This window comes from Polypterus senegalus, chromosome 17 (genome assembly GCF_016835505.1).
Source record: "Polypterus senegalus isolate Bchr_013 chromosome 17, ASM1683550v1, whole genome shotgun sequence".
In the NCBI taxonomy this organism is placed as follows: Eukaryota; Metazoa; Chordata; class Cladistia; order Polypteriformes; family Polypteridae; genus Polypterus; species Polypterus senegalus.
This window is the reverse complement of record NC_053170.1, coordinates 82,450,633-82,468,047: the sequence shown is the minus strand read 5'-3', so window position 1 is coordinate 82,468,047 and position 17,415 is coordinate 82,450,633. Positions and strand designations below refer to the sequence as shown.

Below are 17,415 nucleotides of genomic sequence, written 5' to 3'. Positions count from 1 at the left end.
AATCCCTCCTAATCCACTAACAGCGGTGTTTGGTGGTCTCACAGAGGGGCTTAAAGTGGAGAAGGACAAACAAACTGTGATTGCATTCACTACACTATTGGCACGTAGACTTTTTCTCCTAAACTGGAAGGATCCTAACTCTCCTCTTTTAAGTCAGTGGGTAACTGATGTTTTATATTATTTGAAATTGGAAAAAATTTAATTCTCACTTAGAGGATCTGTGCAGAACTTTTTCAGAATGTGGCAGGATCTAATCAATAACATTTTAGATTAAGATCTTAAAGCACTGAGGAAGTAGATTCTCTTCCCATTTCTTTTTCTTCTCCATTTATCTTTATCCGCTTATTAAACTCATCAATTTATTTATTTTTACTAGCTTTAAGTTTTACTCTGTTGACCATGCTCTCTTTCTCAGGGGTGGGGGTTGATTTGTTTTCAATCCTATTTTTTGCAAAAATTGATCTATTTGTATGGAATGATTACAATAAAATAAAATAAAAAAAAAAGTTACTGTGGCTCCTTATCCACATCGCGCCCAAAAAGGACGCCCCACCCAACGCATCACTTTTGTGGTTTAAGATTAGGGTTGGTTAGATCGTCGGTCTCACTGGGCACTGCTCTTCATTGCATCTCACCTCTACGCTTTTCCACTGCATAGTACGGCACAGCACGGTTCAGTACAGCTCACCTTGGTTCGGCTCGGTTTGCGTTTCGACTGCAGTTTAGTACCGCTTTAGAGTGGGCGGGATTATTCACGTGTCGTTATAGTTGCGCTGCCTCTACTGCCGTGACATCGTGGAACTTTTACAACAACACGCAGACAACGACAACACTTTAGCTCGACGACGCGCAAGGGTAAGCATCTAAAAAGCACATCACTAGCTAACTTTTATCACTGTTGCAAAGCATAAAATGAACTTAACTGCCAGTGTAACATTAAAATGCTGATTCTGTATATTACAGATCTTCCACATTTTGCAAAAAAGTCGCCGCAACAGACCATCTGTTTGGACATTTAACCGCGCTTCAGAGTGGTGGGATGTGATTGTTCCCGGTTTTACAAACACTCAGTGGCTGGAGAACTTTCAATGTCTGAAGAAACATTCATCCACTTATGCAACAAACTGCGTCCAGCGATGGAGAGACGGGACAAAAACTTCCGCGTGTGTGTACCTTTAAAGAAAAGAATAGCCACTGACGCAGTAATGACGATTTTCTCCGGCCAATCAGTGACCAGCAGTTTACACGTCACGTTTTGGTAACGGTTCGGCACGCTTGGAACCTCGGCTGAGGTGGTACTAAAAAAAGGACCAGGTACCAGGTACTGTTCCCAGTGGAAAACCCCCTAAAAGTGAGCTGAACTGAACCATGTCGTGCCGTACTATGCAGTGGAAAAGCGCCAATATATGTGTTCTGATCGACCCAATCACAAGTGCATTTACAGAGTTTTCTTTTTTCATTTTCAGCTTCGGTGCCATCCATCCATCCATCATCTTCCGCTTATCCGAGGTCGGGTCACGGGGGCAGCAGCTTAAGCAGAGAGGCCCAGACTTCCCTCTCCCCGGCCACTTCTTCCAGCTCTTCCGGGAGAATCCCAAGGCGTTCCCAGGCCAGCTGGGAGACATAGTCCCTCCAGCGTGTCCTGGGTCTTCCCGGGCCTCCTCCCGGTTGGGCGTGCCGAACACCTCACCAGGGAGGCGTCCAGGAGGCATCCTGATCAGATGCCCGAGCCACCTCATCTGACTCCTCTCGATGCTCTACTCTGAGCCCCTCCCGGATGACTGAGCTTCTCACCCTATCTTTAAGGGAAAGCCCAGACACCCTGCGGAGGAAACTCATTTCAGCTGCTTGTATTTGCGATCTCGTTCTTTCGGTCACTACCCATAGCTCATGACCATAGGTGAGGGTAGGAGCGTAGATCGACTGGTAAATTGAGAGCCTTGCCTTACGGCTCAGCTCCTTTTTCACCACGACAGACCGATGCAGAGCCCGCATCACTGCAGACGCTGCACCGATCCGCCTGTCGATCTCACGCTCCATTCTTCCCTCACTCGTGAACAAGACCCCGAGATACTTGAACTCCTCCACTTGGGGCAGGATCTCGCCTCCAACCCTGAGAGGGCACTCCACCCTTTTCCGGCTGAGGACCATGCTCTCGGATTTGGAGGTGCTGATTCTCATCCCAGCCGCTTCACACTCAGCTGCGAACCGATCCAGAGAGCTGAAGATCACGCCTGATGAAGCAAACAGGACAACATCATCTGCAAAAGCAGTGACCCAATCCTGAGTCCACCAAACCGACCCCTTCAACACCCTGGCTGCGCTAGAAATTCTGTCCATAAAGTTATGAACAGAATCGGTGACAAAGGGCAGCCCTGGCGGAGTCCAACTCTCACTGGAAACGGGCTCGACTTACTGCCGGCAATGCGGACCAAGCTCTGGCACCGGTTGTACAGAGACCGAACAGCTCTTATCAGGGGGTCCGGTACCCCATACTCCCGGAGCACCCCCCACAGGATTCCCCGAGGGACACGGTCGAATGCCTTTTCCAAGTCCACAAAACACATGTAGACCGGTCGGGCAAACTCCCATGCACCCTCCAGGACTCTGCTAAGGGTGAAGAGCTGGTCCACTGTTCCGCGACCAGGATGGAAACCACACTGTTCCTCCTGAATCCGAGGTTCGACTATCCGACGGACCCTCCTCTCCAGAACCCCTGAATAGACTTTTCCAGGGAGGCTGAGGAGTGTGATCCCTCTATAGTTGGAACACACCCTCCGGTCCCCCTTTTTAAAGAGGGGGACCACCACCCCGGTCTGGAAATCCAGAGGCACTGTCCCAGATGTCCATGCGATGTTGCAGAGACGTGTCAACCAAGACAGTCCTACAACATCCAGAGCCTTAAGGAACTCCGGGCGTAACTTCAGTGCGAGGGGCATATATCAGGTGAATAATCAGGCGCCAGGCTTGCTGTGGTTGACTGGTGATGGTACGTTGAGTTATGCTAATTGTGTCACATTTGTAAGTATGTGCCTGTTTATTTTTTACCTTTCATTTTATTAATGCCCTATATTAACTTTCTACTCATTAAATTACCAGCAGCAGACACATAGCACTTATAAATTCACCCTAACCCACACCGTGGCAAATCGCTTTCATATCTCATGCGAACCGCTAAAGAGTTTCTTGGGTGCTGTGCCGAGACCACTCTTTCTAAAGCGTCTCGGTCCGCTTGATTTATTCATATCTACCTAAATGAACCGAAGTTTTGACGAAATCACCAAACGAACTAGGAGTTAAAAAAACGCCTTAAGTTTCACTTTCGTTTCCTTGGAATACGTGGCACCCTGTCGCTACCCGATCTGCGGTGCCTACCCGGCATGCGCAGAGCTTTACTATTACGACCCTGTCCGATCTGCGTTTTTTTACTTTGCGACATGAGTCCCCATCCGATTTGTCTCGCGCACGCGCTCTGTGCTTAATTAAAAATTCATTTCACGACGCTGCCCGATTTGTTCTGCGCATGTCGAATGTTTTACGACATACGTCACTCGTCAGGTTTGATTTGTAGTTGCGAGTCATTTTTGCGTTGTCCTTTAACTCCGTCTGTAAGTGGACTTGTTACTGGAAGATGGCAACTTTTGAATTTTAGAACGTCATGGAAGATGTGTCGCCTGAAAAATTTAACTCCAGTCGAATGAAGAGGGAGCGAAATGAAATGCGACGTGTGTCTGTGAACTTTATAATGGACATATACAGCTTTTTGTAAGTACATCACTTTTAGTTAAACCACTTCGTAATCTCGTGGTTTAATCGTAAAAATCACAGCATTTTCCGTGTTTGGGTTAATGGATTAATATATGTATGTCATTTATTTCGTAGCATTCTATTAGCATTTGGTGGTGTGTTTCTTTTAACATTTGTCCACATTTTTTTTTTATCTTAAAGAGTGAACGGCATCCTAATAATTAAGTAAAACAATGTAATCGAGGTGTCGAATTAGGAATAGAATTAGGAGTGCAGGACTGACACTCGACGGGTGTAAAGTGTGCCCTCCAAAGCCGTCGGTATTTTTTTATTATGTTGATATCAGATTACATCAATGCAGTAGTTTTTCCATAATAACGTTAACAAATTATAATGATGAAGGCTATATTACATACAAGAGTAGCAACAACAAAGTTATTACAAGAAAGCAGGATGCGGATAATAGAATTACAAATTGTTAATGGATTTCTTTAACCTTATTTAGTAGAAAAAAATTCCATGGTTGAAAACAGGCAATTTTAAAATTTATATCCAAAGCCATCAGAGAAGTGTGGTGTGCGTCTGATGTGGCACAGTGACAGGCTGGGCACCTGCTGTTGTCATGTGTTATAATCTTATAGAAGTTCACATACATACATTAACTGAATATAATGGAGGAGCCTTGCTCCTTAGAGATAACTTATTTCTTATTGCTGCAGTTAGAAGTACAATGCCCCTTTATTGTATTTTTCTCTTGACCCTACAGGATGCCCGGTGGTAACCAGCCTTCCATGTGGCTGAACAGATGCCAGTGTACCCGAATTCTGAGACACAACTGGATGTCCTTTTCTTCTGTTTTTAAGATTTCCAGTTCGAGATGATGTGCAGTTCATGTTAGATTTGCTATTTCTACAGGTAAGACTACTGAGGCTTCCAGTTTCAAAAGTAATGTGTGCACAATTCCTACAAAGCCTCCCCATATTTATTACTTGATCTGTAATATTTTGCTGCCTTGAATACTGTACTGTATGTCTGCTCACTCTGTCCAGTAACTAACACGGCTTTTAATTTTAGACAGAAAGCCTCAGAGTGTGAATCCTCACAAACACAGAGACTGAGGAGCATCAGTACCAGCAGTCACTAAACAGGGATATTGTTCTGTTTTACAAAATAACATTTATGTTCTTAAGTTACTGTGCTTTGTTGTTGGATTTTGAAAGAACCGAGACTTAATTTTAAATTAATACAAAACTAAGGCAGGAGTGAAAAACAAAGATGTATTCATGTAAGTAATGAACACCTGAGCACAACACATTAGAAGTTCAGATATACAGAGATTATAACACAATGTCTACTGTATGCGTAATGTAAAAGGAAAAAACGATGTTACATATAATGACAGTTAAGTTGGGGTTCTTTCAACATCCTACAAAAAACCAAAGTAATTTAAAAAAAATATTATTAGTTAGACTTTACTCTAAGCAGACCTTTATCTATTGTGATGGTTTACTTTGGTAATAATTGATCTACAGGTGAACCAAGAAAGGAGGCAGAACAAGAAGTAAGAGTACACTTTATTAATGTTTGAACTCCTTGAGTGAATATCTACTGTGTTTATATTTTTAACAGTTACAGTGAAGTAGAAGAGTCCGCTCGTGTTATGGGGCAGCAGTTAAAGAAGAAGGACAGAGAGATGTGTGCCATGTTGAAGTAGCGGCTGGCCCTCCTGACACTTCTAGAATCCTCCATCTCAATCTCTGGTCTGATCTGCTGTGCCTTTGCCAAGTGATCACGAGGTATTGGCCGTTTTGTCTCGGTCTCATTACACTGGCTGTCTGTCTCACTTAGAATTGATTTTAAGGTTCTATTAAATAATTAGAAGGCTTTGAGTATTTTAGACCCTGCCTGTTTTTTTGAGTGTCTTCTCCCAACATCTCTTCTCTGAAACGTTGCTTTGCTTTTTATTCCAAGATCAACCATAAAAACCAGCAGCTTTCTATACTCGTGCAACAAAATCTGGAGTGCGTTGCCAATAGAGAAGTGCCAGGCTACAAATGTCAAGCATTTCAAAAAACTTCAACAAGCCCACTTTTCTAATTTGGCTTTTCTTAGTTACTTGCATTGGTTGTAATAGATTAGAAATGGTGCTGTGTACACTTTGTAAGCTCTGCACTGGGCACTAACCTCTGCGGTTTTTCTGTTTTTTTCCAGTGTATTGCAGTGGTGCCCCTGCGTCTCCACCGTCTGTTAAATCAACTCCAACTGTGTGTGATAGAAGAAAAGTTCACAAGATGTCCTGAAATGGAATTGTGATTGGACTGAGACGGCCACAATCATGTATGCTGGGATGTGCAGAGGGGGCTGTGTGGGCTTTGGCTTGGGACCCCCAGAGGTTTATTATCTCCAGTGTCCTTGAAGGCTGCAAGTTTGTCTTTGTCCCCAGCCATTTGACCAGGCAGTGTATTTATTACAAAGGACAAGGACCCCTCCATTTGCTTCTCATTTACTTTTATAATGCCTTCAGTTTTCTTTGTAACTGTATATTTTTGTGGAGCAATTTGAGCTACACTTGTAAGCAAAGGTGATGTAGAAATATTATTAGTGAACAAATGTTAAAGGACAGATCAGGAAAGATGTCAGTTTAAATAGAACAGAATTTTTATGGAATATTGCTGGATAACAACTCGGACTCTGAGTAGCATCTTGTTCATAAAGCTAAAATAGCATTTTTCCTTTTTTGACAAATTTAATGATTCACTTTTATTGTGTTCAAAACCTTGGCTAACATTTTTTAAATACTAAGGTAAAAATCTGTAAATATATTTGTGTTCTCCTTCCCTAATAGTTTTAACACCACCCTTGTTGGCCATTTTCATTGTAGTTGTGTTCTAGTTAAATGCATTTCCCATTTATACATCTTTATGATTACTGAATTTTCTACTCATTATATATATATATATGTATAGTATATAGTATATATACAGTACATATAAATATGGGTGTGTATATAATTTGTTTTGAGAAACATTGTTCACAGATCTTTCACTTTTATTTTTAAATGTACCATTTATTCCTTCAATAAAAATGTATGATAAGTGTATTGTATTTCCTTTTTTTAAGTTGTAAAAATGAACTGGCTCTGTGTCAATATGGGTGAATAAAATCACTGACATGAGATGAGGAGTCTGCACATAAACAGCGGTGCGGTGTGTTAATTAAACTTGTAAGAATGAGTATCACTGCCCTCCGTCCACATGTTGTTCATCATAAACTGAACTACTTCATGCTGTTTAAATTCTGCTCAGTGGAGAATATTTTATTTTACAGCTGTTAAATTCAGTTCAGTTTTATTATATTAATAGGTAAGTTGGTTTCTCAGCGGGTTTTACAGAGACGCCTTGAAATAACATTAAAAACACATCATTAAGAACAAATGAATTACAAATATGAACTAGAGCAACAAGCACTTACTGTTAAAAAAAAATAGATCCAATAGATTGATTCAAATGATAACAGCTCACTTCCTTAATTTAAGTCTGTGGGTATAAAGTTAAACTTCTCTGTAAGATTAATAGCCATTGGAATAAATGAGGATTTGAACCAGTGGCTTTATACTCGACTCCTTCAGCATCTGACCTGACTGCAGAACTGAGAACGAATTAAAGAATTTAACAAGTGGACTGTCACAGTTAATACTAAGGACAGGGACAGTCAGCACAATGCCATGCAACACAGTGTTCATTCTTTTCTTTTTTGAAAAAGGACCATATATTTCTATAAAACTGGTTGGATACATTAGGTTTTGTAAACTTGATGCCTTAAGATAAATGGCAATTTTATTAATAATAATTGATGTCTAAAGATATTTTTAAACAAACACAATTTGCACATAAGAGGAAATTGCAACAATAGATCAAAACGGAAAGGAAACTTTATATGATTTATTACGTGAGTGGTAAAATAAAACACTACATGCTTTATATAACATATATATATACAATATATATATACATACTGTATATATATATATATATATATATATATATATATATATATATATATATATATATTAGTACCTGCCAAATAATACAAACAGTACACAGTGTATAGTTCGCCCTAATTGGGGATCATCAGGTGTGCACACCTAAGCTTCCTCTTACGGCGATTAAACATTGGACATCAATGTTACGCCACAAAGGCTGCTTCGTTTATTTTGCAGGATAAATATTTTCATTATGGTCAACTAATGTGGAACTAAAATGAATAAACCGTAATGTCAAATTGTGCTCTATGCACAGTTCCGATCGATTCGTGCCGTAAAGTGATTTTTTTTTGTTTTTAATGTTTTTTTCATTAAGCGCATGCGGTGTGTGTCACTACCTGGTTCCCGTTGCCGACCCGATCTGCATGCGCGTGCGTAGTGAAAGTCTACGTCATCACACACTTTACGGTGCTGCCCGATCTGTTTAACGCATGCGTGAACACTTTACGGCATGTTAGGCTTTCAATACGCCTGCGCGCGCAAATCTGGTAGGCACGCAGATCGGGTAGCGACACACCCCTCTGTTTTTAACGGGCCCTTAACGTGGGACCGCCTCATTACATCCACAAAGCCAGCGGCTGCGGTCACACTGGACGTCTTCAGAGTTTCTGACAACTCAAGGTAAGCTCCGTATGCTTTGTTTTGCAACTGCACGAAATATTTATAATAAAATGATAAAACCGTAATATGAACAAAGAAAACTGTTACAGAGTGTTGAGAAAACAAAAAAACACATCTGAAATACCCGTATATATAAATGGAAAGCTGCAAAAAATAAATCAATAAAATAAAAAAAAATTAAAAAAAACTAAAAATAGATTTAAAGTGCCAGGAGTGCCCCCTGTTGCAGAACAGATAAAAATCATAAAATGAACCATATATTTGAAAAGGAGAGAAATTTATTGTAGATTCAGAGACAGAAAATCTGTAAATATAAAATTAGACGCTTTAAATAGAAGAACCAACCTGGATTCCTGGTCCAGTTTCCACAGCGCAGAACGCAGGGCCGCATTAAGACACTTAAAAGATTTTGGTGCCCTGTATATATCAAATTCAAAATATAAACCGTAATAAAACATAAAATAATTTTATTTTTTTAAATGAAGCAAAACGTACAGTAAGATGGAAAATAATGTTTATTTTTGTATACTTCAACTTTGTTTATCTATGAAAAGTTTTCACTTAACTTTTTCTAATTGCAAAGTCTTTGATCAGATCCTGAAAATGAACCTTATGTAACACATCTGCTTCTATACTTAGTACAGATAAGACCTGCAGCCTGCCTCTATTATTACTGTTTTATTCTTTTATTATTGTATATATAAATATGTAATTTTTTTCATTTAATGTGGGAACGCCTTTTTGTGGAACCTGGTTCAGCTGCACCATTTGCAGGGTGGCACCATATGGGCCATGGTAAATCTGGCAATGGAAAATTTCTGTGGTGCCCCCCTTACCTTGATGCCCTAAGTACATGCTTATTTTGCTTAATGGTTAATTCGAACAAAATGAACGTGGAGAACAATGACATGACTGAGTCACTGAATGATAAGAAAACAGTAAAACAGCACTGGATACGAAGGTGTGGTCTGCTTTTTCTAAAGGACCTACAGTTTGTTCAGGTTGGACTTTGGATTGGTAAATTTACATCTGGAGAAAGCTGTGTTGTGCTTAAAATATAATAAATATGAAAACAGTAAAATAAAATAGTAAAATCAAATCTTATGGTATTTGTTTCCAGTGACTATTTAGTTAGGCTTGGTACACTGCAAGAATAATTGGTGTATAGCATGGCTTTACACTCTTAAGTGATGGTTGTTTAATGGCACTAGTTATTTATATTTTGTGACTCCATTGCTTGGCAAAGCACCATTTCAATCTGGAACGGGTTCTTTGCATGTGAAGTTGGTTCTTGGTGCTTTGCAAAAAATTCCCAATATGTGGAAAACCCAGCATCTTTAATGTATACTCTTAAAAATGCTGGTTCTTTAATGGCACTTTATGGTTCTTTACTGGGTTGTGTGGTTGCTTGTAGAACGATTGCTGGACAAAGCACCATTATATTCTGTGATGGGTTCTTTGCATATGAAGTTGGTGCTTTGTGCTTTGAAAAATTTCCTAACATGTAGAAGTCCTACATTCTGTAATGATTAGTAGGCTATCTAGCAGGGAACTATCAGCTTAAGAAAACCTGTGTTCCTGTACGTATGCAGCGAGAGTCCTTTTAAAATCCCGACCCACTGGTACTTCACAAATCTGTTACTATCTATTCATGATTATTTACGGTATAGAACCGGTTATGTATTTCATTAAATAAAGACACTTTGTGGAACCTTCATGTGGCCAGGTCTTTTTAGAGCCAAAAATGGTTCCCCCTGTGGCATCACTCTGAAGAACCACTCTGGCTCCTTCATTTTTAAGAGGGTATGCTGGGCTGCTGGACCTCTCCTCTGTTCCTGTACGTATGCAGCAAGAGTCCTTTTAAAATCACGAGCCCACTGGTGTTTCACAAATCTGTTACCATCTATTCATGTTTGTTTAATGTATGGAGCCTGTTGCAGATCTAAATAAATAAAAGATCTTTCTGGAACCTTCATGTGGATGGGTTTTTTGGGAACTAAAAAATGTTTTCCCCAATGTCATTGCTCTGAAGAGCCACTCTGGCACCTTTTATTTTTAAGAGGGTACTTCATAGATCCAGTGTCCCGTGCCCAGTTATGGTTGAGCTTTCACGATCTCCCCGTGTTCGTGTGAGGTTTTCACCTACATTCCCCAAGTTTAGTGCGTTGGGTTAATTGTCGATTCCAAATTGGCCCAGTGTGGGTGGTCCAGTGCAATGGACTTTGGCTCCCCGTGGCACTGCCAGGATTTAAAAACATTATTTTATGTAATGCAATAATAATTTGAATATATAAAATTAAATTGCTAAACAGGACTTTAGCCTTCACTTTCATGATCTTATACTCACTTACTGCTCCTCACCTGAGTCCCCAAACACAAGTGCAACTAAGCAGAAAATGGATATATGGAGCCTGCTGCAGCACATATTTGCTTTTATGGGCTGATTATTTTTGCAGTTTGTAATTTCAGTAAAAAAACATACTGATTTACAAGTAAAGTAAAACAATTTCTTGTTTGAAGATTGTGATAAAAAAGCAATAAAAGACAGAGAGACACCTTTCTTGTCTGTTAATCACACCTAAGCATTATCATTCATTTATGATCCAAACGAATCAACTGAGCTGAATACCACGAGCATGGAGAGCTCTTAACACGCAGGACCAAGTGCAGCAGAAGATCAAACTGACTCTTTACTGTAAAAATGGAATCTTAAAGACATTTCAGCTTTCAAGAAGCAATACGAGTATTAAAAAAGAACACCTTTTTTTTAAAACATAACACGTCTAGTGCGTACAAACCTACTTTGCTTAAGTATGTAGGCTTATCTTTCCAATAAGTCACCATAATAAAAATGCAAAGTGAGGCTCAGGAACTACAATTTGGACCATTTTGGCAGGGTCTCCTGTATTTTATGATACTTCCAAATTAGGTATCAGAAATATGGGCTTGAATATAAAAGCAGGGACCGATGCCAACTCAACAGCCTCCTGGGCCTGACAAGATGTTGAAGGCTCCCCTCTCCCAAAACCCCACAGCAGGCTTTAACCAAACCATAGACAAGACATGTCCAATGAAAATGTATTATTCAACTAAATGCTAATGTTTATTTGTATTTGTAGAACATGAAACACAATCTGATAACTGACAGGAGCTAAATAGAGAGCTCATGCTATATCATTTACCCAAAGATAATTTGTATTAAGTTTACATGAAGAGCTGGCAATTTGTGAAAAACACAATACATGAATAATAAACTAAGTTCAGTAAAAACGTAGAGATAACCCGAGATAAACCTGGCGCTCAGTTGTGCAGATGTGCAGTGTATGGCACTGCCGCTGGTGTACCTGTTACATCCTGTAGAGCTACATCCAGTTGCCAAGGCCCTCGTCTCTCACTGATACTGGGTAGTGAAAATGCCAATGGTGAAACGCTCACACACCCCTCTCAATAAGAGTCCATCTGTTCAAAACACTGGGTCAGTCGTGCTCTCACACCAAGAACTGTCATCATTGTCACCCTAATGTCCTTGGAACTGGGGGTGAAGATGTTTAAGATTGACTTTGGTTCTGGTGCTCCTCATCTGCGTTTTCTAGTAAAGGTTCTGCTTTGATGCTAACATTAGCTTGGTCTTCAGCTAACTTTAACTTCTCTTGATGACACATTTAAAAGATGAAGAGATTGACGGTACAGTCTGCAGACCGCTTTGTTTTTTAGAATTTTTTCTTACTTATGTTTTGCTTTTTTTTTTTTTAGCTTGTTGATTTCTCCCCTTTGATTAGTGCTAGCATCAGAAAACTACAAAACATCATCATGAGTGCCTATTTTTGGCAACGGGGGCCCATAAAATCGTGGCCTCCTGGTCCTTGCTGGGACTGGGACTAGATGCTTTGTGACTACATATCTCATGTCCTGCTCTGGGGAAGGACAAATTCTTATGCTAGTCAGACTTATAACTCTCAATTTCAATTTGAAACAGTCAACTTACCTGTAATTGAAAACACACAGAATGTTTCTCTGTTTTAAAGCATGCAAATTTGAAAATCCTCCCAATGCGTTTCAAAATTTCAAAACTTTGTTCAACATGCCCTGTTTGAGATAGCTCAACAAAAATGTACCTTTCCCACCAAATTTCCTTACAGAGTTAGTGTGTCAAATTTCAACAAAATCGGTTTGCTAAGAGCAGAGTTGTTTCATGCAGACAGACAGACAGACAGACTTGGCAATTGCTGTGGGTGCTTATTGTATTATATCTGAATGCACCTAAATGAATAAAACAGTGAAACTTAGTATACAAAATTACTGTGAAAGATTCATTGTAAAGTCATGCATTCTTAAATGCCTTGAAAATGGAAAAGGTGCTATATAAATAAAATGTATTATTATAATTATTATTATTATTGGATGACTCTCCTTTTCTAATATCATATTAGGAGGGCTGAAATACTGTATAATAATGGATAATTCTGTTAATTTTTTGTTCTGTAGCCCACAAGAAGGACATTACCTACGCTTTTGAGTGACCACAGGACAGACTGACAGGTGTTTGTGTATGCAGACCTCACCTCTGCTCTGATCATGGAGAATGCCCACTGGATTGCTTCCATCTCTTTGCTTGCTGTTGGAGCTGTAGCAGCAATTGGTGCAGGAGTTGCTGCTGCTGTTCGCCAAAGAGACAGCAGCGAGACGCCCACACTTCAGATGTTAAAGAAGCTTTATCAGGACAAGGTGGATTTTAGTAAGAGAGAGCTTGACCCTTACAAATCAAAGGCAAAAGATGTGGTCACCACTCTCTTGAAACTGATCCAGAAGCACGTCAGACAAGGAGACCCCAAGATAGATGAGGAGCCCATTGGCACTGGCAGTGCTTTTGAAGGCGTGAAAGTCAAGCCAGAGGTGGAGTTTGACTTCATGGTTCCAATTCAGATTATATTTCAACAGATTATCGTCTCTGATGATGATCACAACGTTCCAGGTTGCTTTGGACTCATTCAGATTGAAAAGTCAGAATGGATACAGTTTCAATGTGCTACAGTTTGGGGTAGAGATACTGCGGACTTCAAAGAGAAGTTCTGTATTAGATTTCGTTCACATGGCTATGTGCTGTCTGCCAAGAAGATCCAGCAGTGGTTCCAATCCATGTGTGCTCGAACTCTGCTTGAGCTGGCAAGGTACTTCCCTGGATTTAATTTCAGATTTCGGACGAGTGGCCCTGCAAGGACTCTTGTCTTTGACTGGCTTGGAAAGGAGGTGAATATTGACCTAGTGCCTGCTGTGCAATATGAAGATGCCTACCTTGTGGCAAAGATGACCTCACACCTTGGAGAAGCTGCATGGAGGTTTTCCTTTTCCACCCATGAGAAGGCTTTCTTTCAAAGCCTGTCACCCAACTACTGTTACTTCAAGTGTCTGAAGATCCTAAAGTACCTGAGGGAGAACGATAAGAAAATGTGTCCGACCTCTCACCTGAGCTCCAGCTGTCCTTCTTACTACCTGAAGACGGCATTTGTCCACCAGGCAGGGCAAAGCGACCAAGACATCTGGAAGAATGAGGACCTGGAGGACCGAGTGAAGAATCTCCTCAGGTATCTGGCTGAGTGTATGGGGCGAAAGCACCTCCAGCACATATATAAGAATAAAACAAATTTACTGAAAGATGTGAGTTCAACCACTTTGGAACAGATCAGGTTTAGGCTGCTTTACATCCATAAGAACTTTGAATCAGTCCTGCAGTATCACTTGCAATATTAAACTTGGATGAACTAAGAGCCTAAACATCTGTGGAAGGACAGGAACCGCACAGCACTGTACTGCTACAGTAGACATTACCTTTGTTAAGATCGTAATGGTGAACAGAATCACAATAACCAAGTCCTCGCAAATGAATACAGAGGACCAGCCAAAATGCTAACCAGGCCAAAACTGATCCTTCCAGCGGATTTCTCTGAATGAAATTTAGAGGCGTGTGACCAGATAAAGTGTTGAGTGACTTTTAATCTATTTAGAGCTCATTGAACTTGCTCCCGTTGCTAAAGCGCCATCACCTATTCAAGAAGATTCCTGTCACTCCATCTGTATCTTATACTGTATAATCAAATAAGATTCTAAAATACTGTTAGACTTAAATTCAGGAAGAACATCTGAATTAGAGTGTATGCTTACAGCAATATATTTCTGAAGTTTCAAACAGTTTCTTGTTTCATTGTGAAGTTGCTCTTGCTTTCAAAATAAATGTTTAAAATAATTACAATATGGACTCGTTTCAGAGTTGTGTCTAAGTCAAGTTTCACAGGACTCTGCCATTTGAACATGAAGATTTGATTCACGCTGATTCTTTTCAGTGTGAGGAAATGGGCACAAGATCCTGGAGACTCGGTTCAACTCTCAGGCGCGTCACTGTCCCTGTGCAACTTGCAAATTCTCCCAGGGTTCTCCTCTTCTCCTATGTATTCTTTTAGCAGAAACTTGACACTGGACTGTATAAATGTGTGAATTTGATTGTGTGTGTGTGTGCGTGTGTGTGTGTGTGTGTGTGTGCACCCTCTGATGGACTAAAAGTGTGTTCAGTGTGGGCTCTTGCATTGTGTTCAATGTTTCCTCTGATCCAGAACTAGATTTTTAAAAAACTTGATGATGGATGTTTGGGACCTAGTTCAAGGTATCAAGGTTACTTTATTGTCATCAGCAGCTGTCTACACGTACATAGTGAGAGGAGACAATGTGTCTTCATAAGCCATGGTGCAACATGTAGCAACATACAACAAAGTGCAGCAGAACAATACATTAAAAAGACAATACATGTACAACCATATAACAATATAGTGTGGAGAAGGTTTAAACCTTCTAGAATAAGCAGTATTGCACCAAAAGTATAATATTAAACAGCAGCAAATTTAAGCATTGAACCACATTGAGTGATTGGTAAGTTATAAGGTTATCAAAAGCACATAATAGGACTGCCTGTTGTGACAGTAAACAGGAGGTAAAGTAGACATTTTTGTGCATTCAGAATTCTGGTGGCCTGCGGCATGAAACTATTACCCAGTCTTGCAGAAAAAGAGCAAAGATTTTGATACTGCTTGCCAGATGGTAGAAGAGTCCATTCAATGGTTGGGAATGGTCCTTCACCATATTACTGGCTCTGTTACTGCAGTGGGTATGGTAAATGTCTTTCAAAGGAGGTAAAGGTGCACCGATTACCTTATCAGCCGCTCTCACTATCCACTGTAGTGTGTTGCAGTCCAAAATATGACAGTTAAATGTAGTGAGGATTGGTGGGTGGTGCTCACTCTCTTCAGTGTCCACAAAAAATATAGACACTGTCGAGCCCTTTTGACTATGGAGGAGGAATTGTCTTCTATGTGGCCACATCCGTGCAAGGGTGTAGTGGCCATCAGGAATATCTGGGAGATCTGCTGGTGGGCTGGTGATGCCTCTGGGCCTGTTGAGGGGCGAGTACCATGTAGGACAGACTAGCATTCCAGCTGGATGATTGCATGACATGTAGACAAGACAGAAGGTGCCAGGGGATGGATAAGCAGAAGCCGGAGGTCAGGAGCAGTTCCATCCCCCATACATTAGGTGGCAGTGGTCTACTGGAGGCATTTTAGCAGGGGCACCTGCAGGGGTTCATGCCAACTGGAGTCCAGAAGTGCAACCCTGGGTGCTACAAGAGGGTGCTGATGGGGGAAGGACTACCCTGATTCTCAAACAACCAGGAAGTACTCCCCACAAGTCATGTTGTGTCACTGGGAGCTGTTCTGGGCCCAGCATAAAAGGAGCCCAATTGGTAGCTCAGTTAACCATTAAATTACATCTTCATTTTTTACAGCGTGGCTGGATGCAGTACTGAAGTGTGTCTTAATTGTATTCAATTGTATTGTATTCAGAAACACAGCAAAGTCTGTGGATGTAAATTGACGTGCATTGTGTGATACAAGGGTTCATGGACTTCAGACTTTGCTCAAGACTAAGGAAAAGTAATCTGTGACTTTATAAGTAGCAATCGGAACTGTGAAGACAACTTCTGGCCACTTGCTATGATAGTCAGTCGTGGTTAGTGTATAACGGCACTTCCAGACAACCGTTACAAGTGGACCCACTGTATCTATTGCCAGCTTTTCTCAGGGTTCAGATGGAAATGGCACAAACTGTAAGTGTGCAGCAGAAGGATTGGCGGTCATGTCAGCAAACAGTTGACAATTTTTAACATTGTGAAAGAAAATGTAACTGCTTGCAATCTACTAAGGATTAAAAGCTATTTTATTATAAACGGCAGGTTATTCATACAGGCGTCTGCCATAAGATAAGGTGAAGTAACTTCCTTTAAAGGAACACGTCCATTAGACACAGGAAAGATGACCTTTCCTTCTTTTGGGCCCCTCTTGAACTCATACAAAAAAAAAAGAAATGGTTGGCCGATTTAGGTAAATGCTTAGATGATGTTTCATAAGTAAGGGGGAAGGAGAAAATGAATATGAAAAGCCAAAAGAAACTGGAAAATTTTGCTCTTCTGCTTTGCAAAGCATGAATCCACGTACTCATCTGTGACTGAATAAAGACTGATTGATTGAACTATTCCTCTCTTCCTTGGGGATTACTTCCACATCATCCATAGCTGGCCACCAGTATAGCTCATGCTAATGCTTTTTTAGTTCTCACAATGCCTTGGTAATGAGTGAGGTCAGCCATTAGAACATTGAGAACATTCGAATAATCTGGATGAGAACAGGCCATTCAGCCCCACAAAGCTTGCCAGTCCTATCCACTTAATTCTTCTAAAATGACACTAAGGTGAGTTTTGGAAGTTGCTAAAGTCCTTCTTGGTAGCTTAACCCAAATGCCTTGGTTCTCTGTGTAAAGAAAAACTTCCTAAATTATGTGCAAAATTTATCCTTAACGAGTTTCCAACTGTGTTCCTGTGTTCTTGATGAACTCATTTTAAAGTCACCGTCTCGATCCACTGGGCTAATTCCCTTCATAATTTTAAACAATTCAATCATGTCAGA

The 17,415-nt window shown here is 40.5% G+C and overlaps 1 protein-coding gene across 1 annotated transcript; it reads left to right on the top strand.

Annotated features, from left to right (window-relative positions):
• Positions 1 to 8,271: 8,271 nt before the first annotated feature.
• Positions 8,272 to 14,651, top strand: LOC120517366 (cyclic GMP-AMP synthase-like). Its single transcript, XM_039739634.1, has 2 exons — positions 8,272 to 8,410; positions 12,896 to 14,651. The coding sequence occupies exon 2, from the start codon at positions 12,986 to 12,988 to the stop codon at positions 14,156 to 14,158; it is 1,173 nt and encodes a 390-aa protein (XP_039595568.1). The 5' UTR covers positions 8,272 to 8,410; positions 12,896 to 12,985; the 3' UTR covers positions 14,159 to 14,651.
• The last annotated feature ends 2,764 nt before the right edge of the window (positions 14,652 to 17,415 follow it).